The sequence below is a fragment of the Syngnathus floridae genome, chromosome 12 (assembly GCF_059516105.1).
Source record: "Syngnathus floridae isolate MCC-2025c chromosome 12, RoL_Sflo_1.0, whole genome shotgun sequence".
Lineage (NCBI taxonomy): Eukaryota > Metazoa > Chordata > Actinopteri > Syngnathiformes > Syngnathidae > Syngnathus > Syngnathus floridae.
The window spans coordinates 8,046,320-8,060,238 of record NC_142424.1 but is presented as its reverse complement, the minus strand read 5'-3'; the positions used below and the strand labels follow the sequence as shown (position 1 = coordinate 8,060,238).

At 38.6% G+C, this 13,919-nt stretch overlaps 1 protein-coding gene across 4 annotated transcripts in view; it reads right to left on the bottom strand.

Moving 5' to 3' along the window:
• LOC148389921 (uncharacterized) overlaps nucleotides 1–13,016 on the bottom strand; it is a 35,421-nt gene extending 22,405 nt beyond the window's left edge. For 2 of the 4 annotated variants that reach the window (XM_088392187.1, XM_088392188.1), the window contains exons 1-2: nucleotides 2,350–2,394; nucleotides 855–968 (exon numbers count right to left, since the gene is read on the bottom strand). In XM_088392187.1, coding sequence (XP_088248313.1) covers nucleotides 855–968; nucleotides 2,350–2,379 — 144 coding nt within the window. In that variant the 5' untranslated portion in view covers nucleotides 2,380–2,394. Of the gene's footprint in view, nucleotides 1–854; nucleotides 969–2,349; nucleotides 2,395–12,979 lie in introns of those variants that run through there. The other 2 variants (XM_088392189.1, XM_088392190.1) reach the window with 2 other exon arrangements.
• Between the last annotated feature and the right edge of the window lie 903 nt (nucleotides 13,017–13,919).

Sequence of the window (13,919 nt, the reverse complement as noted above, 5' to 3'; positions counted from 1 at the left end):
TTGAACCTACTATACTTTAAGTGATGTCATCACACCACACATCATTGAATCAAGTCCAACCAAATGATAGGTGTACCTATACACATACTTGATCTGTGTCATACTGACTTACAATATACAGTTTTAATTGAAAACTGATGCGCTTAAGAATGAAAGCGATATCTTGCCCCCAGCATAAAAAGTCAAGTCAGGAAAGAGAGCCAATGAAGATACATGTCAGACACTAGCAAGTGTGACGGTGATAACCCAGTATGATCTTGCCTGAACATCCAACGCTCATAGTGTATCTCCCAGCTTTGGAGTTGAAGACAAATACCACTGAGCTAAAAGCCCGGGCCACTAGCTACGCAGCCAGGATTAATTGAATAATTGCGTAAAGTTTATTTTGCATGAAAGTGTGTTACAAAACCATTTTTATCCATTCATTGTTTATTTGGTATTGTTTAGCAATAATAAAATAGACTAGCAAATGATAAAACAATATCACACAAAAGTGATGAGCATTCTACTCAACAAACGTTTTTATACTGATTCAGTCACTGGTGCGGTTATTGTTTTCCGTCCTGAAAGCAGACATTTGCAAATATCTTGTTTTGATCTAACGCAAAATATAATCAGTTTGTTTTCATGAATGAATACAAAAATGATTGTATAATTGATGGTTAGAGAATTTGGACAAAGTGAAAAATTGTTCTAAACGATTACTTGATTATTAAAATCGTTGGTGATGAATTTGATGATTATTTATTGAGTGAATGATTGATTGATTTTCAAAGCTATTTTTATTTAGTTAAAACATAGATTCCTATAAGAAAAATAAAACTGACTGAATGACTTCAAGAAGCAGAAATTACCTGTCCGTCCTCTGTGATATCAGAATGTACAATATGCACTTTGTCTTCTATTAGCTGTCGTAGTTTGCTGAGAGAAGCTGGGAATTCCCCTCTGTTTTTTTCAAACTCTGGACACTATGAAAAACAATTAGAATACTTTATTTCAACCACATTAACTTAAAAAATACTTCAAATATTGGTTTGTAGATTGCAGGTGTTCAATCACAATTATTTCATTCTGAACCAACAATGGTTTCCGAATTCATAAAGTTGTGAACATTTCTTGTAAAGATACCTATTAAATCCCTTTGTGGTGTCAAGTTATGAAATTATAGGGAAGCTAAAATGCAGCAAATCCCTATCTCCAAATAAAATCCAATTTTAATTAACACTAAAGAGGATGTCTGGCATTAAAGACCAACTTAATAAATTGTTTACTGTCCTTTTGGTGAACTGTTTACTAAAAGACAGAAATCCATCAGGCTATGTACACAAAAGTACTAAAACAAATGCTATACAATCTTAAATGACCTATAAAGTTAAATAATTACATTGTATGCAGATAAGCTCTTGCTTTATGGCAAACATTTAATGCCAGCACAAGATCTTATTATTCTGAGTGTTGATTATATAGCTGATAATGATCAAATCACAGTATAGCCAAGAGAGTCTTCCTATAGGATCATCTTAAAGAGGAAAGTAATTAATGTTTATTTATGCAAGACCTACAGATGGCAATTCACAGTCTGAGTGATGGGATTCAAAATATGAGTGGGCCGGATAGTCGTGACACATTGAGATAATGTCCAATAAAATGCACTTGAAAGACATTTTTGGTATTATTAGGTATATATTGTGGGATACGTACATAATGTAAACAGGTATTTATGGAATAAATAGTATGTTTCTCTGCATATATTTATCTTGACAAGGAAAATAAATAGTATGTTCCTCTGCACGTGTTTATCTTGACAAGGAAAACTTTTCTTTTCCCCCAAGTAATTACTTGGATGATGTATAATATTCAAATATACGTACTGATGTCCAAAGAATTGTGTTTTTGCTTCAGGCCTGGAATTTGGATGTTCCCAGTGTGTTTTTAGAAACGTTGCCAAGTAACAGTAGAGGGAAAAACAAATATTTCTCTTCGATGGGGCTGTGTTGATAGACTGAAACTAAATACTACCGCAGAATTCTCAGACATTCGCATCAAAACTTGCCACTGAAAATACCAGTCATTTTTTAACAGATGAGAAAAATAAACTGATTCATATATTCTTGTACTACTGCTTCTTCTCATGGATGTGTGAGAAATGGCAAAAACACAGCCACTAGAGTCTGGAATCTAGTCACCCATTACATTTTAACCTACAGGATTAATGGGCCATACCTAATCTGCCTCATGCCACATAATGAAACTCGACGCAAAAGCAACCCCGACACATATTATGACAGAAATCGTTTTGCCAATAATATTCAAATATGAATGTGTAAAGTTTTGTTTCAGAATACTCACTAGACGAAATGGAGCGAGTGAAGAATTCATGGTGACAGGATGAGTTAAAACTAATTTCCTGACTGAGCTCAAACCACAAGGGGCTTGTCTTTGCGTGTGTGATAGTGGGTGGGCTGCACTACTGTGTACATGGAGATGACCCTAACGACAACCACTACTGCAGTTAGAACGGATGAGCAAATAGAACTAGAGACTAACTTGGAGTTTGTTAATATGAGAGTAACACACCATGACTTTTTCTTCACTGACAAAATCGGGAGATGGTACTGCTCATGGAAAAGAATAAGAAAACTCAGTGTTTTGTTTTTTTTGGGAGCAGAGTGAAAAACTGATGATACTCGTTTGACCATTTGTAGTTCATTATCACTCTTGCAGGAATGAGTCAAATCTGACTCATAATGAATGTAGTCTCGTCAATTGAATAACGCTTAGTTAGCATCAATTACGTAATCAAAATAGATGATAATCACTGTTTCTTTTAAAAGAGAAAACAATGGTGTGACCTTTTTGGAAAGGTTACGGTACCATGGTCAGCACATAAATAATTAAACACGCACACAAAAAGAAATCAATCAATACACAAAGTAAAGTTAAAAAGTCAGTCCAGCAACTGTCCAGCATGGATCTAGTAGTTGCCATTCAACTCAAACAAACTAAAACAAAAACTAATAAAACCATATAGTTTGTCACAAGTACACAAAATAAAGTAGAAACTATACACACTACTGTACAGTATATGCAAGTGTTCAAATTTGTTTAGCCTCACATTTGCTATTTTATGTTCACATTACCTTTCTACAGAGAGGAAATGAGCTGTACAGAAAATAAAGTGTTATATAATATATAAAGATGAACAAAAGTATTCCCTTGTTCTTTAATGACTTGGAAAGGTTACGGTACCATGGTCAGACACAGAAATGATTAAACACGCACCAGAAAAAAAAAAAAAAAAAAAGCAATCAATACACAAAGTAAGGTTGCAAAGTCACCTAGCAACAAAATGTAGTATCAATGAAAATGTTTTTAACTTATAGGCTTAAATCACATCTAAGTTATGTGAGTTCAAATAAACCATGACCATACTGGAATATAATGTGCATCACAGTTATCTAATACGCCCCTACCCGGTAATTCGGATCACCACCCCAGGGTGTGTCTTCGTGCAGCCGGATAACTGCGGCAGGACGCCAGACCTGACACACCTCAACAGGCAAGGTAGCTATGGCGTGAGCATTGCTGCGGCTCTCCCTTGCCTTCTTTGTTGATTTTTTTTTTTCTGTGCTCATAGTATCTGTCTCTTGATCAACATGCCCAATATGAAATGAATACTTGGAAGATTTTGCAAGATTATGAAAGTTGCTGCTGCTGGCCAAAACACTCACCTACAGTACCTTTCACATTGTACCGTATTTTCCACACTATAAGGCACACCTAAAAACCTCAAATTTTCTCAAAAGCCAACAGTGCGCCTTATTATCAGGTGCGCCTTATATATGGACCAATATTGAGCCACTACAGCAGGCGTGTCCAAAGTCCGGCCCGTGGGCCAATTGTATATATCTTATATATGGACAAAGTTTTAAAATGGGCCATTCATTGAAGGTGCGCCTTATAATCCGGTGCGCCTTATATATAGACAAAGTCTTAAAATGGGCCATTCATTGATGGTGCGCTTTATAATCCGGTGCGCCTTATATATCGACAAAGTCTTAAAATGGGCCATTCATTGAAGGTGCGCCTTATAGTGCGGAAAATACGGCACATGGAATCGTATTAAAAGTGCAAAATTATCTTGCTGATTAGACAATGTTTGACGGTCATTTTTGTTGGCACTGCATTGCAAAAGTGTTCTCTTTGTGAGCTTTTGTTTTGCTTGCGCTGCACTGCTTTTATTCTAGAAAACAAAGATGGATTTTTTTATGAACACAGGTGTGAACAAGAGTTTTTATGAATCCTCAAAGAAACATTCTAAACACGAAGCACTTGAATTTGGGAGGGAGTTGAAACAGGTGCCCTTCAGGGTCATTGTTAGATGACAGTACTCTTAATAATTCATACCAAATGTTCTGTTTAAGATGTTCTCTCAGTTTGAATCTAATATTTTATGTGCAGAGTTATTATTATTCATGCTTGTTTTTAAAAAAAACTCTTCATAATACAAGGAGCTTCAACAAAATGCATTTGTTGCCCCGAGTTGTCCATTCCACTGTCTTTCTTTTCCGTTCCTCATTCAACCTTGTGAAGTGTGGACGTGTAAGGCACTTTTCAGTAGTCAGTGCACACAACAAAGTTCTCACGGTTGCCTAATGACAGTTTGGGAAGGGGGGGTGCATAAGAACCTGCTTTAAGCAACACACTGTGTAGTACTTACAGACAGAAAGAAAAAGCTCTGACAGAATTTGGCTTTAGCACCTGTGGCTAAAGCCAAACTGTGGCAGATTTTTACTTTTGGGTCTTGGATTCAACATCTCTGAATATAAGATGCTGTGTGAACTGACACAAACATTAAAAGCTGTGATTTCAATCTACCGTGTTTTCCGCACGATAAGGCGCACCTAAAAACCTCCAATTTTCTCAAAAGCCGACAGTGCGCCTTATAATCAGGTGAGCCTTATATATGGACCAATATTGAGCCACTACAGCAGGCGTGTCCAAAGTCCGGCCCGCGGGCCAAATGTATATATCTTATATATGGACAAAGTTTTAAAATGGGCCATTCATTGAAGGTGCGCCTTATAATCTGGTGTGCCTCATATGGACAAAGTTTTAAAATGGGCCATTCATTGAAGGTGCGCTTTATAATCCGGTGCACCTTATAGTGCGGAAAATACGTAATCAGTTCAACTGTATTAACCAGGCACAGTATTTGCAAAGACTGACCCTCCAGAATAGGCAACAACACACCAAACAGTTGTTAGGGTCCTTAGGGTCCTTTCAATTTCTCAAACTCTGTCTAGTTTATTGTATGTTATTTTTTTAATAATATAAAAGTAATCAATTTGCGGACTAGGTGATATTGCTTCACCAAAGCCTAACAGTATGGTACAGATTTTACACAGGGTTTTAATTAAAACGTAAAACATTTTAAATATTCCTGTATTGGTCTCACTAACTCACACACAGTTTCATAATCAGCCAAAACAAGAAGTAGCGCAAAATAACTAAAAATGGCTCCACTTGGTAATCATGTTTGATTAGCAGTAGTATTGCTAATGTATACAGAGAGTGGGTTCAGACATGCATAAAAGATCTGTTGTGCATTTTAAAATCTTTCACCTTTTCATCTTTTACATCACTTCAAAAAGTAGAACATGGACAAACAACAACAACATCTACTCTCCAAGCACTGCAGCTCCCACCAAGCCTGAACCACTCGGCCCTCTGACGAGGCTTAATGAGTAATAAGCACTGGTTGACCACAGTTTTGGAGTCAAGCCAACACTCCCAGATGCCAAATTGAAGCCTGAAGGTACTGCATAATGCAAAACAACACTCATTAAAACTTGAAGGGAGGGAAAAAAAAACAAGGCGCTATAAAATGCAAAAATTCACCAAGATGCATTTCAGGACAAGCTTGGTGGCAATTTCTCCACAACGGAAATGAATAATTAGAACTCTCAAGCGTCCATTAGGAGAAGAAATTACAACACGGTAAAATGGGTTTCATAAACTATACTATATGGTTTGAGAATTATGTTGAAGGGAATAGAGAGATTGGAAATTGGGAGAGATGAAATAAAAGTCAAGGACAAGAAATTTGCAGCATTATTCAGGTTTGGGGTCAGCAGATTTTTGTTTGCATTTTCAGTTTTGCAAAGATGAATTTAAAATATTTATGCAACGAAATATAGTGTCCATATGAAAATATGTCTGAATGAGCAACTTTGAATCTTCAATCACAAAAGGTATCATCAGAACCTGTGAGTGGAGCTTGTATGTTTTCCTTGCATGGGTTCCGGCATTTCGGTTTCCTCCTACACTCCCCAAAACATGCCAGTTATTTTTATTGAAGACTAAATTGTCATTAGCTGTGAATTTGTCTCTATATATGCCCTGAGATTGTCGCATCCAATCCAGGGTGTACCCTGCCTCTCACTCAAAGTAAACTGAGATTAGTCGCAGCACAGCTACGTGATGATAAGCGGAATAAAAGACGAATGGTGTCATCAAAATTTGGAAAATGTATGTACGTAAGACCGGCTCCACGACATTCTCTACCTATGACTTGGCAGTAGAGATTGAACTTGCATCCAAAAGCCTCTATGATATCGGAGTGTCCACCACTAGGCTAATGTAGCCACGATATGTAAGATATGTAATGTATCTTAGGCCCAGATGTATCAGCCGAGGGCACGAGCGGCAGGTGACCCCACCGGCCATTTTTCAAGGCAAACTAATTTTGGGGCTAAAACAGATTATTCGTGAACTGAGGTGCCACTGTACATAAATACATACTGTACGTTTAAACAATGACAACATTACCACAGAATTTGCCAGAATTGTTGGGAAGTAATATGATTATTAACCGGCTCGCTAACTCTTATTTGCATGTAGCAAAAACCTAGCAGGAAGAAATGTTTGGCTTCTGACTGACTACATGGTAATACAAACATAATATAACAGGTTTGGTAAGTCAAACACACTCTAGGTATTTAGGATGGCCTTTTCGGAAGGCTGTCATTTATTTCCTACATATTATATTTCTGACCATGCTCTAACAGAATAAAAAATCATCCATTTGGGTGAAGTAATTACAACACAGGGAAGAAAGTATGAGACTGAAAAATGGGTCTCACAGGGTGACCATGCTCAATCAGGCAAAAGGATGAGGGGCGAGAAAGTGGCTTTGACATCACTGCACATTTTAACCTAACAAAACAACACTACGCATTTTAAAAGTGTCCCAATACTTTTGCTCGTATAATGAAACGGTGTCATGGATGTAATGTTTCCATCCATCCATTTTCTGAACCGCTTAGTCCCCACGGGGGTCGCGGGCGTGCTGGAGCCTATCCCAGCCGTCATCGGGCAGTAGGCGGGGGACACCCTGAACCGGTTGCCAGCCAATCGCAGGGCACACAGAGACAAACAACCATTGGCACTCGCACTCACACCTAGGGACAATTTGGAGTCTCCAATTGGCCTACCAAGCATGTTTTTGGGATGTGGGAGGAAACCGGAGTGCCCGGAGAAAACCCACGCGGGCCGGGGAGAACATGCAAACTCCGCACATGGAGGGCCGGAGGTGGAATCGAACCCGCACCCTCCTAACTGTGAGGCGGACGCGCTACCCAGTGCCCCACCGAGCCGCCTATGTAATGTTTCATTCTTCTCAATGAATGTCAATGAATGCATGAAGCAAGTTAAATATCATCTAAGTAATTCTTTCATCCAAGTGGCCTTGCCTTCACAGGCCAGTTAGCACATTATCACAATGTAAACAAAGTCTACTCTTGGTTGGTTTGTAGATTTGCTGCGAAAACGTTTTCTGTTGACATTAGAGACCTTTGCAGCCCTTTCTAACAAGCAGCAAACTAATCTGCACCTAAGTTATCTCCAGTGGCTTGCTTTTAGATTAGTTCTCACCTCCTAAATCCAATTCAATCTATAAACTTTTAACCTCTGCCCCACACAGAAATCCTAAATGACTCATGGGTGTTATTGGTAATAGAAATCAAATTAACTCCCTTCAGATCATTTGCCAGAGATATATAAATCATAAATTCTCAAAATGCATTACATTCCAAGAGTTGTTTCTTCAAGCTCCGCGCCGACCTTTTATTTAGAAAAGCTTTGGAAAATAGCCACGGACCTTGGGAAAGTTATTCTTTTGAGAAGATGATCTACTAATTTTGCGAGGGCAGAGAACCTTCAAAGACCGTACACAAGGATACTCACATTAGATCAACATAAACAGTGACATTACTGATGCAAAATGTGTAATGGTAGTCTGATACGTTATTTATTTGTTGGAATGCTAAATGAACAAATCGTCCACCAAGCATGAGACTTTTTCCATAAATCACTGTTTGCATAGATCACAGCGTTTAAAAGCTACCGAGCTGTCAACATAATAACCGGGTGTAAGCATTAATGAGTGATGGACTGCATTTACAGTCAAGACAGGAGGAATTTTAGCAATGTTTTGTACATACTGTGCTCTTATCTGACCCACCTCACAGGATGACAATGCTCAATCAGAAATGAGTGGCAGAGAAAGTCGATTTGACAACATCATTGTCCGTTTTAACTATATACAACAACACTTTGCATTTCATCGCGCCAGCCTTTGTTTAAAGGTGATCACATGCTCACACACACATGCACAAGTATCAACCATTCGAAATATTTGGAGGAACACTATGTGACGCTAGCGATCCAAACTATTTCATGTGTGTTACCATTCTACTCACGCCCTCATTTCTAACATACCGAGAAGCTCCATCCACCTTCCTACTTCCCATGATTCACCGTTGACTGGTAGATTGGACCATGTCAATTTCAGTCAGACTGTGATTTCATTAGTTCTCTTGTGCAAAGTCCAACAGAATAATATGAAAGAGATAAATCACATTAATGACCTGGAAAACAGTTTGGGTACAGTTGGATTTTGGGCACAAATAGACAAACAACTATTCACATTCACCCGCACTGAGTACCCGGAGGAAACCTACCCAGGCATGGGGAGAACATGCAAACTTCACACAGGAACGCCGCAGGCGGAATTGAACCCTGCACCTCTGAACTATGAGGTGGACATGCTAACCAGTGCCCCACTATGCAACCCCGAACCAATTTCAGGTTATCTATATTTTTTAGATACATTGTGCAGCCATAATAATTTGTTAATCAATAAAGCTATTTTGCAAATAAATTCATAAGAATTCAAAGTGATTTGTGTCATATTTGTGACTGAAAAACAGCAGTACTTGATGGTTGGCTTGAGACAAGAACATTCTCTTGCTCTACACGAATTCCACAGCATTAATGATTGATGGGCACCAAATGCCACCTCAGGGTGTTCCTCATACCAGAGGACTTGACATTTGCAGTATAATAGGAACTGATGCAGCACATAATAGGGCGGCTTGTTCAGTGTTCACAAAATGACCAGCTCATCTTGGTGATACGACGTATGAAAATAAGTATAGAGGAAAGTCCTTCCCAAGGCCATCCAATGATTATTGAGGAACTGCACAAATATACAATAATTATGTTGCAAACATCCTCGATGGCAGAGACTAGAACTTCCAAATTTATATGATCTAAAATTTCTACGTACATTTTGAATTAAGGTCTTTTTCTCACACTCGCAAAAAAAAAAAAGTGTATCCATGCCCATGTAAAACACAATAGACCAAGAAGAGGAGTTACAAAAGTAACAATGACACCTGAAGTCATCCTGATAGTTGACTGACACCACCCTGAAAGAAAAATCCGGAAAGAGGTAACTCTTGCACGCCTCAGCAGAAAACTGTTCGCGTCACGATTACAGCAGATACTAGAAAATGGTCACACGGGTGGCATGCAAGACAAGCACATTTGAATGACTTACTCACAATTCTGCACCAACGTTTATATAATAGTTGTTCTGCTTTACACACTAATTGGAGTTGGAGGTAATTATGACAGTGACTCCGTGATGCAATGCAGTGCAGTTGATCATCACTAACCTACAGCTACAGAAATAAACATAATGGCCACAGTTCAGCACCAAGTTACATAAATATATTTGTAAATGAATCATGTTTGAAACAGCTCTTGTGCAGGCGTGCCTAATGATATTGTAAATGTGTCCTTAAATTGGATTCTTACCTGCAACACGCGGATTGAAACCCATGTGAATTGATTACCAAGTTTTTCGTGTTCTATAAAAACATGCAGCCAGCTCAACTGTGATCCAAAACAGGGTGAAACCATTGACGAATTCAAACTGTGTAGTTTCGCAAGCCTTTTTGGGCAATAATGTGGCACGTGTGTGTGAGAAGGGAGAGAGCATGGCAGAGCGAGCAAGGGAGCAAGAGAGCGAGAGAGGACGGGAAGGACTGACATGGAGGGAGTGGAACATGAACGTAAAGAACAACAAACAACTCATGTGAATTGAGAGACTTTTTCACAATGTTCTTGCTTTTTTATAACACCGAATTATATGCAACGCTTGATAAGAAAACTCATTTGGATTAAAACACAGTGGCTGCGTGCGGGCCAACAGTTGTGCTTTCTTGTCGGTCTGGTTGGTTAACTGTCTGTACTGAAGTCAAGGGAAAGAATGCGGGCCCATTAAACACAATAAAGCGACAGTGAGAAATACTGTGAGAGAACGAGAGAGAAAGGGTGTGTATGTGTGTGTGCGTTTACGTGTGCGTGCTGTGAATGAGGACCAATCCCTGCGCATGAGCAGATATTTCAGTGACTCTTTAGATTTTACTTTAAAAATATTTTTCCAGTCTCAGAAAACAGCACTGCATGAAACAGTAAAGTGCTTCTAATGTTCCAACTTATTCAATGACGTGAATGCAAAATAATAACCTTTGATACAGAAACAGATTAACAGTGTAAAATAATGTTAAGTAAATCATATGAGCCTTATTATTTTTGTAAAAACAACTTTCACTGTTTGATCTAGCTCTTGTGTTGGATTTCAGTGGATCAATATTTCCCAACATGTTCTATGCAGAAGCCTTTGAATATTTGCTTCTAGTACTACTACAACAATTTATCCCATTTCAACCTTACACTAGTTTTCGAGAACTTGCAGTTAAGAGCCACAGGTAGAATTTTAGATGCTAATAGCTGATACTGAGTTGACTTTCAGCATTCCCCAACTTGGAAAGACACTTTCACTTGCATGACTGACTGTATGCGCCACTGTGCGAGAGGACACCCTACAATTTTTCACCAGCAGAATGCCTTTACACATAGCAGCATGTCAGCTGTTTTATGATAATCATGATTGTTTTACAGCCTTTTGTAAATTCAATCTGTGGACACACTGAAGCTGTGTGCACAGTAATTTTTTTCTGTAGCATGTTCAGACAGAACCCTGTCATGGCATCAGTCTCAAAGAAAAAAAGAAGTGAAATTAAAAATGTCAAAGATGGCTGCATTCTTGACTTGACTTGTCTGAACAACTAACCGAATTCAGAATGATTGTTTTATCTTATGTGAGTGTGCCATCAATGGCATAAGAATGGGATTATGTCTATGTGTAATACAAGAAAATACACAAGAATACATTATACTGGTGCTGATGCCAGATATCCACAATGAACTCAGATTTTTGCATCTGTTGTATAACATGTCCTTTAGTCACACGCATTTCAGCTCAAAACTTGTCACAAGCCAACCAAGAATATTTATGGCAGTTGTCATAACCTCAGTATACATATATGTATGGCTTCACGTGAGCTCAAGTAGGGGACATAAGCAACCCTCCACCCAGCTGCGATAAAGTTTCTTTTCGTTCGGCTTCTTTATCGGAGCATAGTGCATAGTACAGTCAGACTCGCCCTTTGACTCAACATAAGGTTTCGCTTTAAGAAAACAATAACCTACTGTATATTTAAGCTATTGAACAAATGGAAATGATACTTGAATGACACAATGGCCTCGGTAATCTACAACTCCTAACAGGACGTAAAAATGTGCAGTATTAAGACAAGGCATGGTTTGTTTATCTTTCCCTTTCCTATCTGTTCATTATCATTTCCCAACGATGTCCCAATCATGACCCTTAGTTACAACACAATCATACTAGTATGATTTAAAGTGTATGATGTTCTGCTCTTGCAGATAGATCTTGGGGCGGCTATTAGCTTGTTTGCTGAGATAGTCTTCCTTGTCATGTTGGAGAAAATGAAATAAGTAAACATTCCACAATGCTATATTAACACCCCATTTATCAAAACATACAACCTTGGATAACTGTGGTAATACACATCAATATAACTCTCAAGTGCCCTACAACAACAACAACAATAATAATAATAATAATAATAATAATAATAATAATAATAATAATAATAATAATAATAATATTATTATTATTATTATTATTATTATTACGTGTGGAGAAACATTAGAGTGAAACAGCAGTCAGGATTATGCTGTTCTATGTAATTCAGAACATAACAGTGTTGACTGTCAACCAATGGTGAATGTACTTGATGGGATTTTTTTTTTTTTTTAAACAAATTTCTTGCACTGGATCTTATTTCACTCTGCAGGTTTTATGGTGTGCCTGGTAACACAGCATTGGGACTTAAAATGTCCGCGTCATATTGTATTGTAAACTGTGCAGTTTATAGTACACAATGATGTAATCCTGCCGCGTAAATTGTGAACAAAAATAAGAACTTAAAAAATTCAGTAAGGCTTCTCTTGTTTTTAGCAATTTGGAAGGCATCTGCGCCTTCATCTGTACCAGTAACCAGTCATGACCACTTGTTGGACGCTGTTTTCATAGTTTGCGATTAAATACTTTTGCCTGCTCAGCAGCTGTTTATCCAGAAAACGTCTCCAAAGGTTATAGTCACGATCGAGTCACTCCAGCACTAGTTCCGCCAAAATGAACTTCAGTTGTCATGTGAAAACTTCGAGTGTCAAGTTAAAGCGTCTTCAAACTTCTTACCTGTTGCCGATCCCTGTGCGGTGCTGGTCTGCACACTGACAGCCAGCTAGCCGAGACTACTTCGCTTGTCAGGAGTTTGCCTGGTGGGTGTGTCCCAGGCTACACCTGCCGCATTCCGCTAAAGCGTGCGTAAAGTGCGTGTCCACGGAGGGTGATGACGTCACTAACCCACGCTCCGTGGTATTGCTCAACCAGGTTCCAATAAAAAAAATAGTTCTTTAAATACCGCCATGGAAGGGGAATTCCTTCATTCTCTAAATCTCCTGCAGCAGTAAATAAAACTCTCGTTTCTCCATATTGCTGCTGCCACCCTCCTTTGTTTTATTCTCTTAATCTGAATTAATGAAGATGTCAATAGTGGCAGAGAAGCTCACTCAGACATTTTCTCGTTGCCTTGCCCACTGTGCATGGTAAAATGTTTTACTGCACACTATAAGTAGTTGTGGTGATTCGAGTTATTAAGGCCAGAAAAGAAACATTCTTGTAAAGACAGTTTACAGGTGAGGTGTGGAAGCTCCTGTTGGTTAAACAGCAGCAGGTTGCTATGATGTTGGCCTGAACACAGAATTGCTTCGTGTTGCTAAAAACTGGTAACCACGCCCTCACATTCTTCCGTGCATGAGCTGGAAAACACACCCATTGAACAGGTTGCATATTGCAGGTATGGATCTTACTCTGAAAGACACCTGTGCAAAATGTTGCCTCTGAAGAAAAAATAAAAACTTGTGCCGAGGTCTTGGCAAGTCAAATTTACATCATTTTGCTCATGAAATGTGTGATTGAAAGAGCAAAAATGTGGCAGCACCTCAAGGTACAATCTTTGATGTTCTGTATTCTATGGCGACTGACAACGCCTCATAAATGACGTCACAAACTTTGAAAGTGGTCTACCGCATTTGCTCGCATAAAAATGTATTCCTTATCATTTAATTGTGGAGTT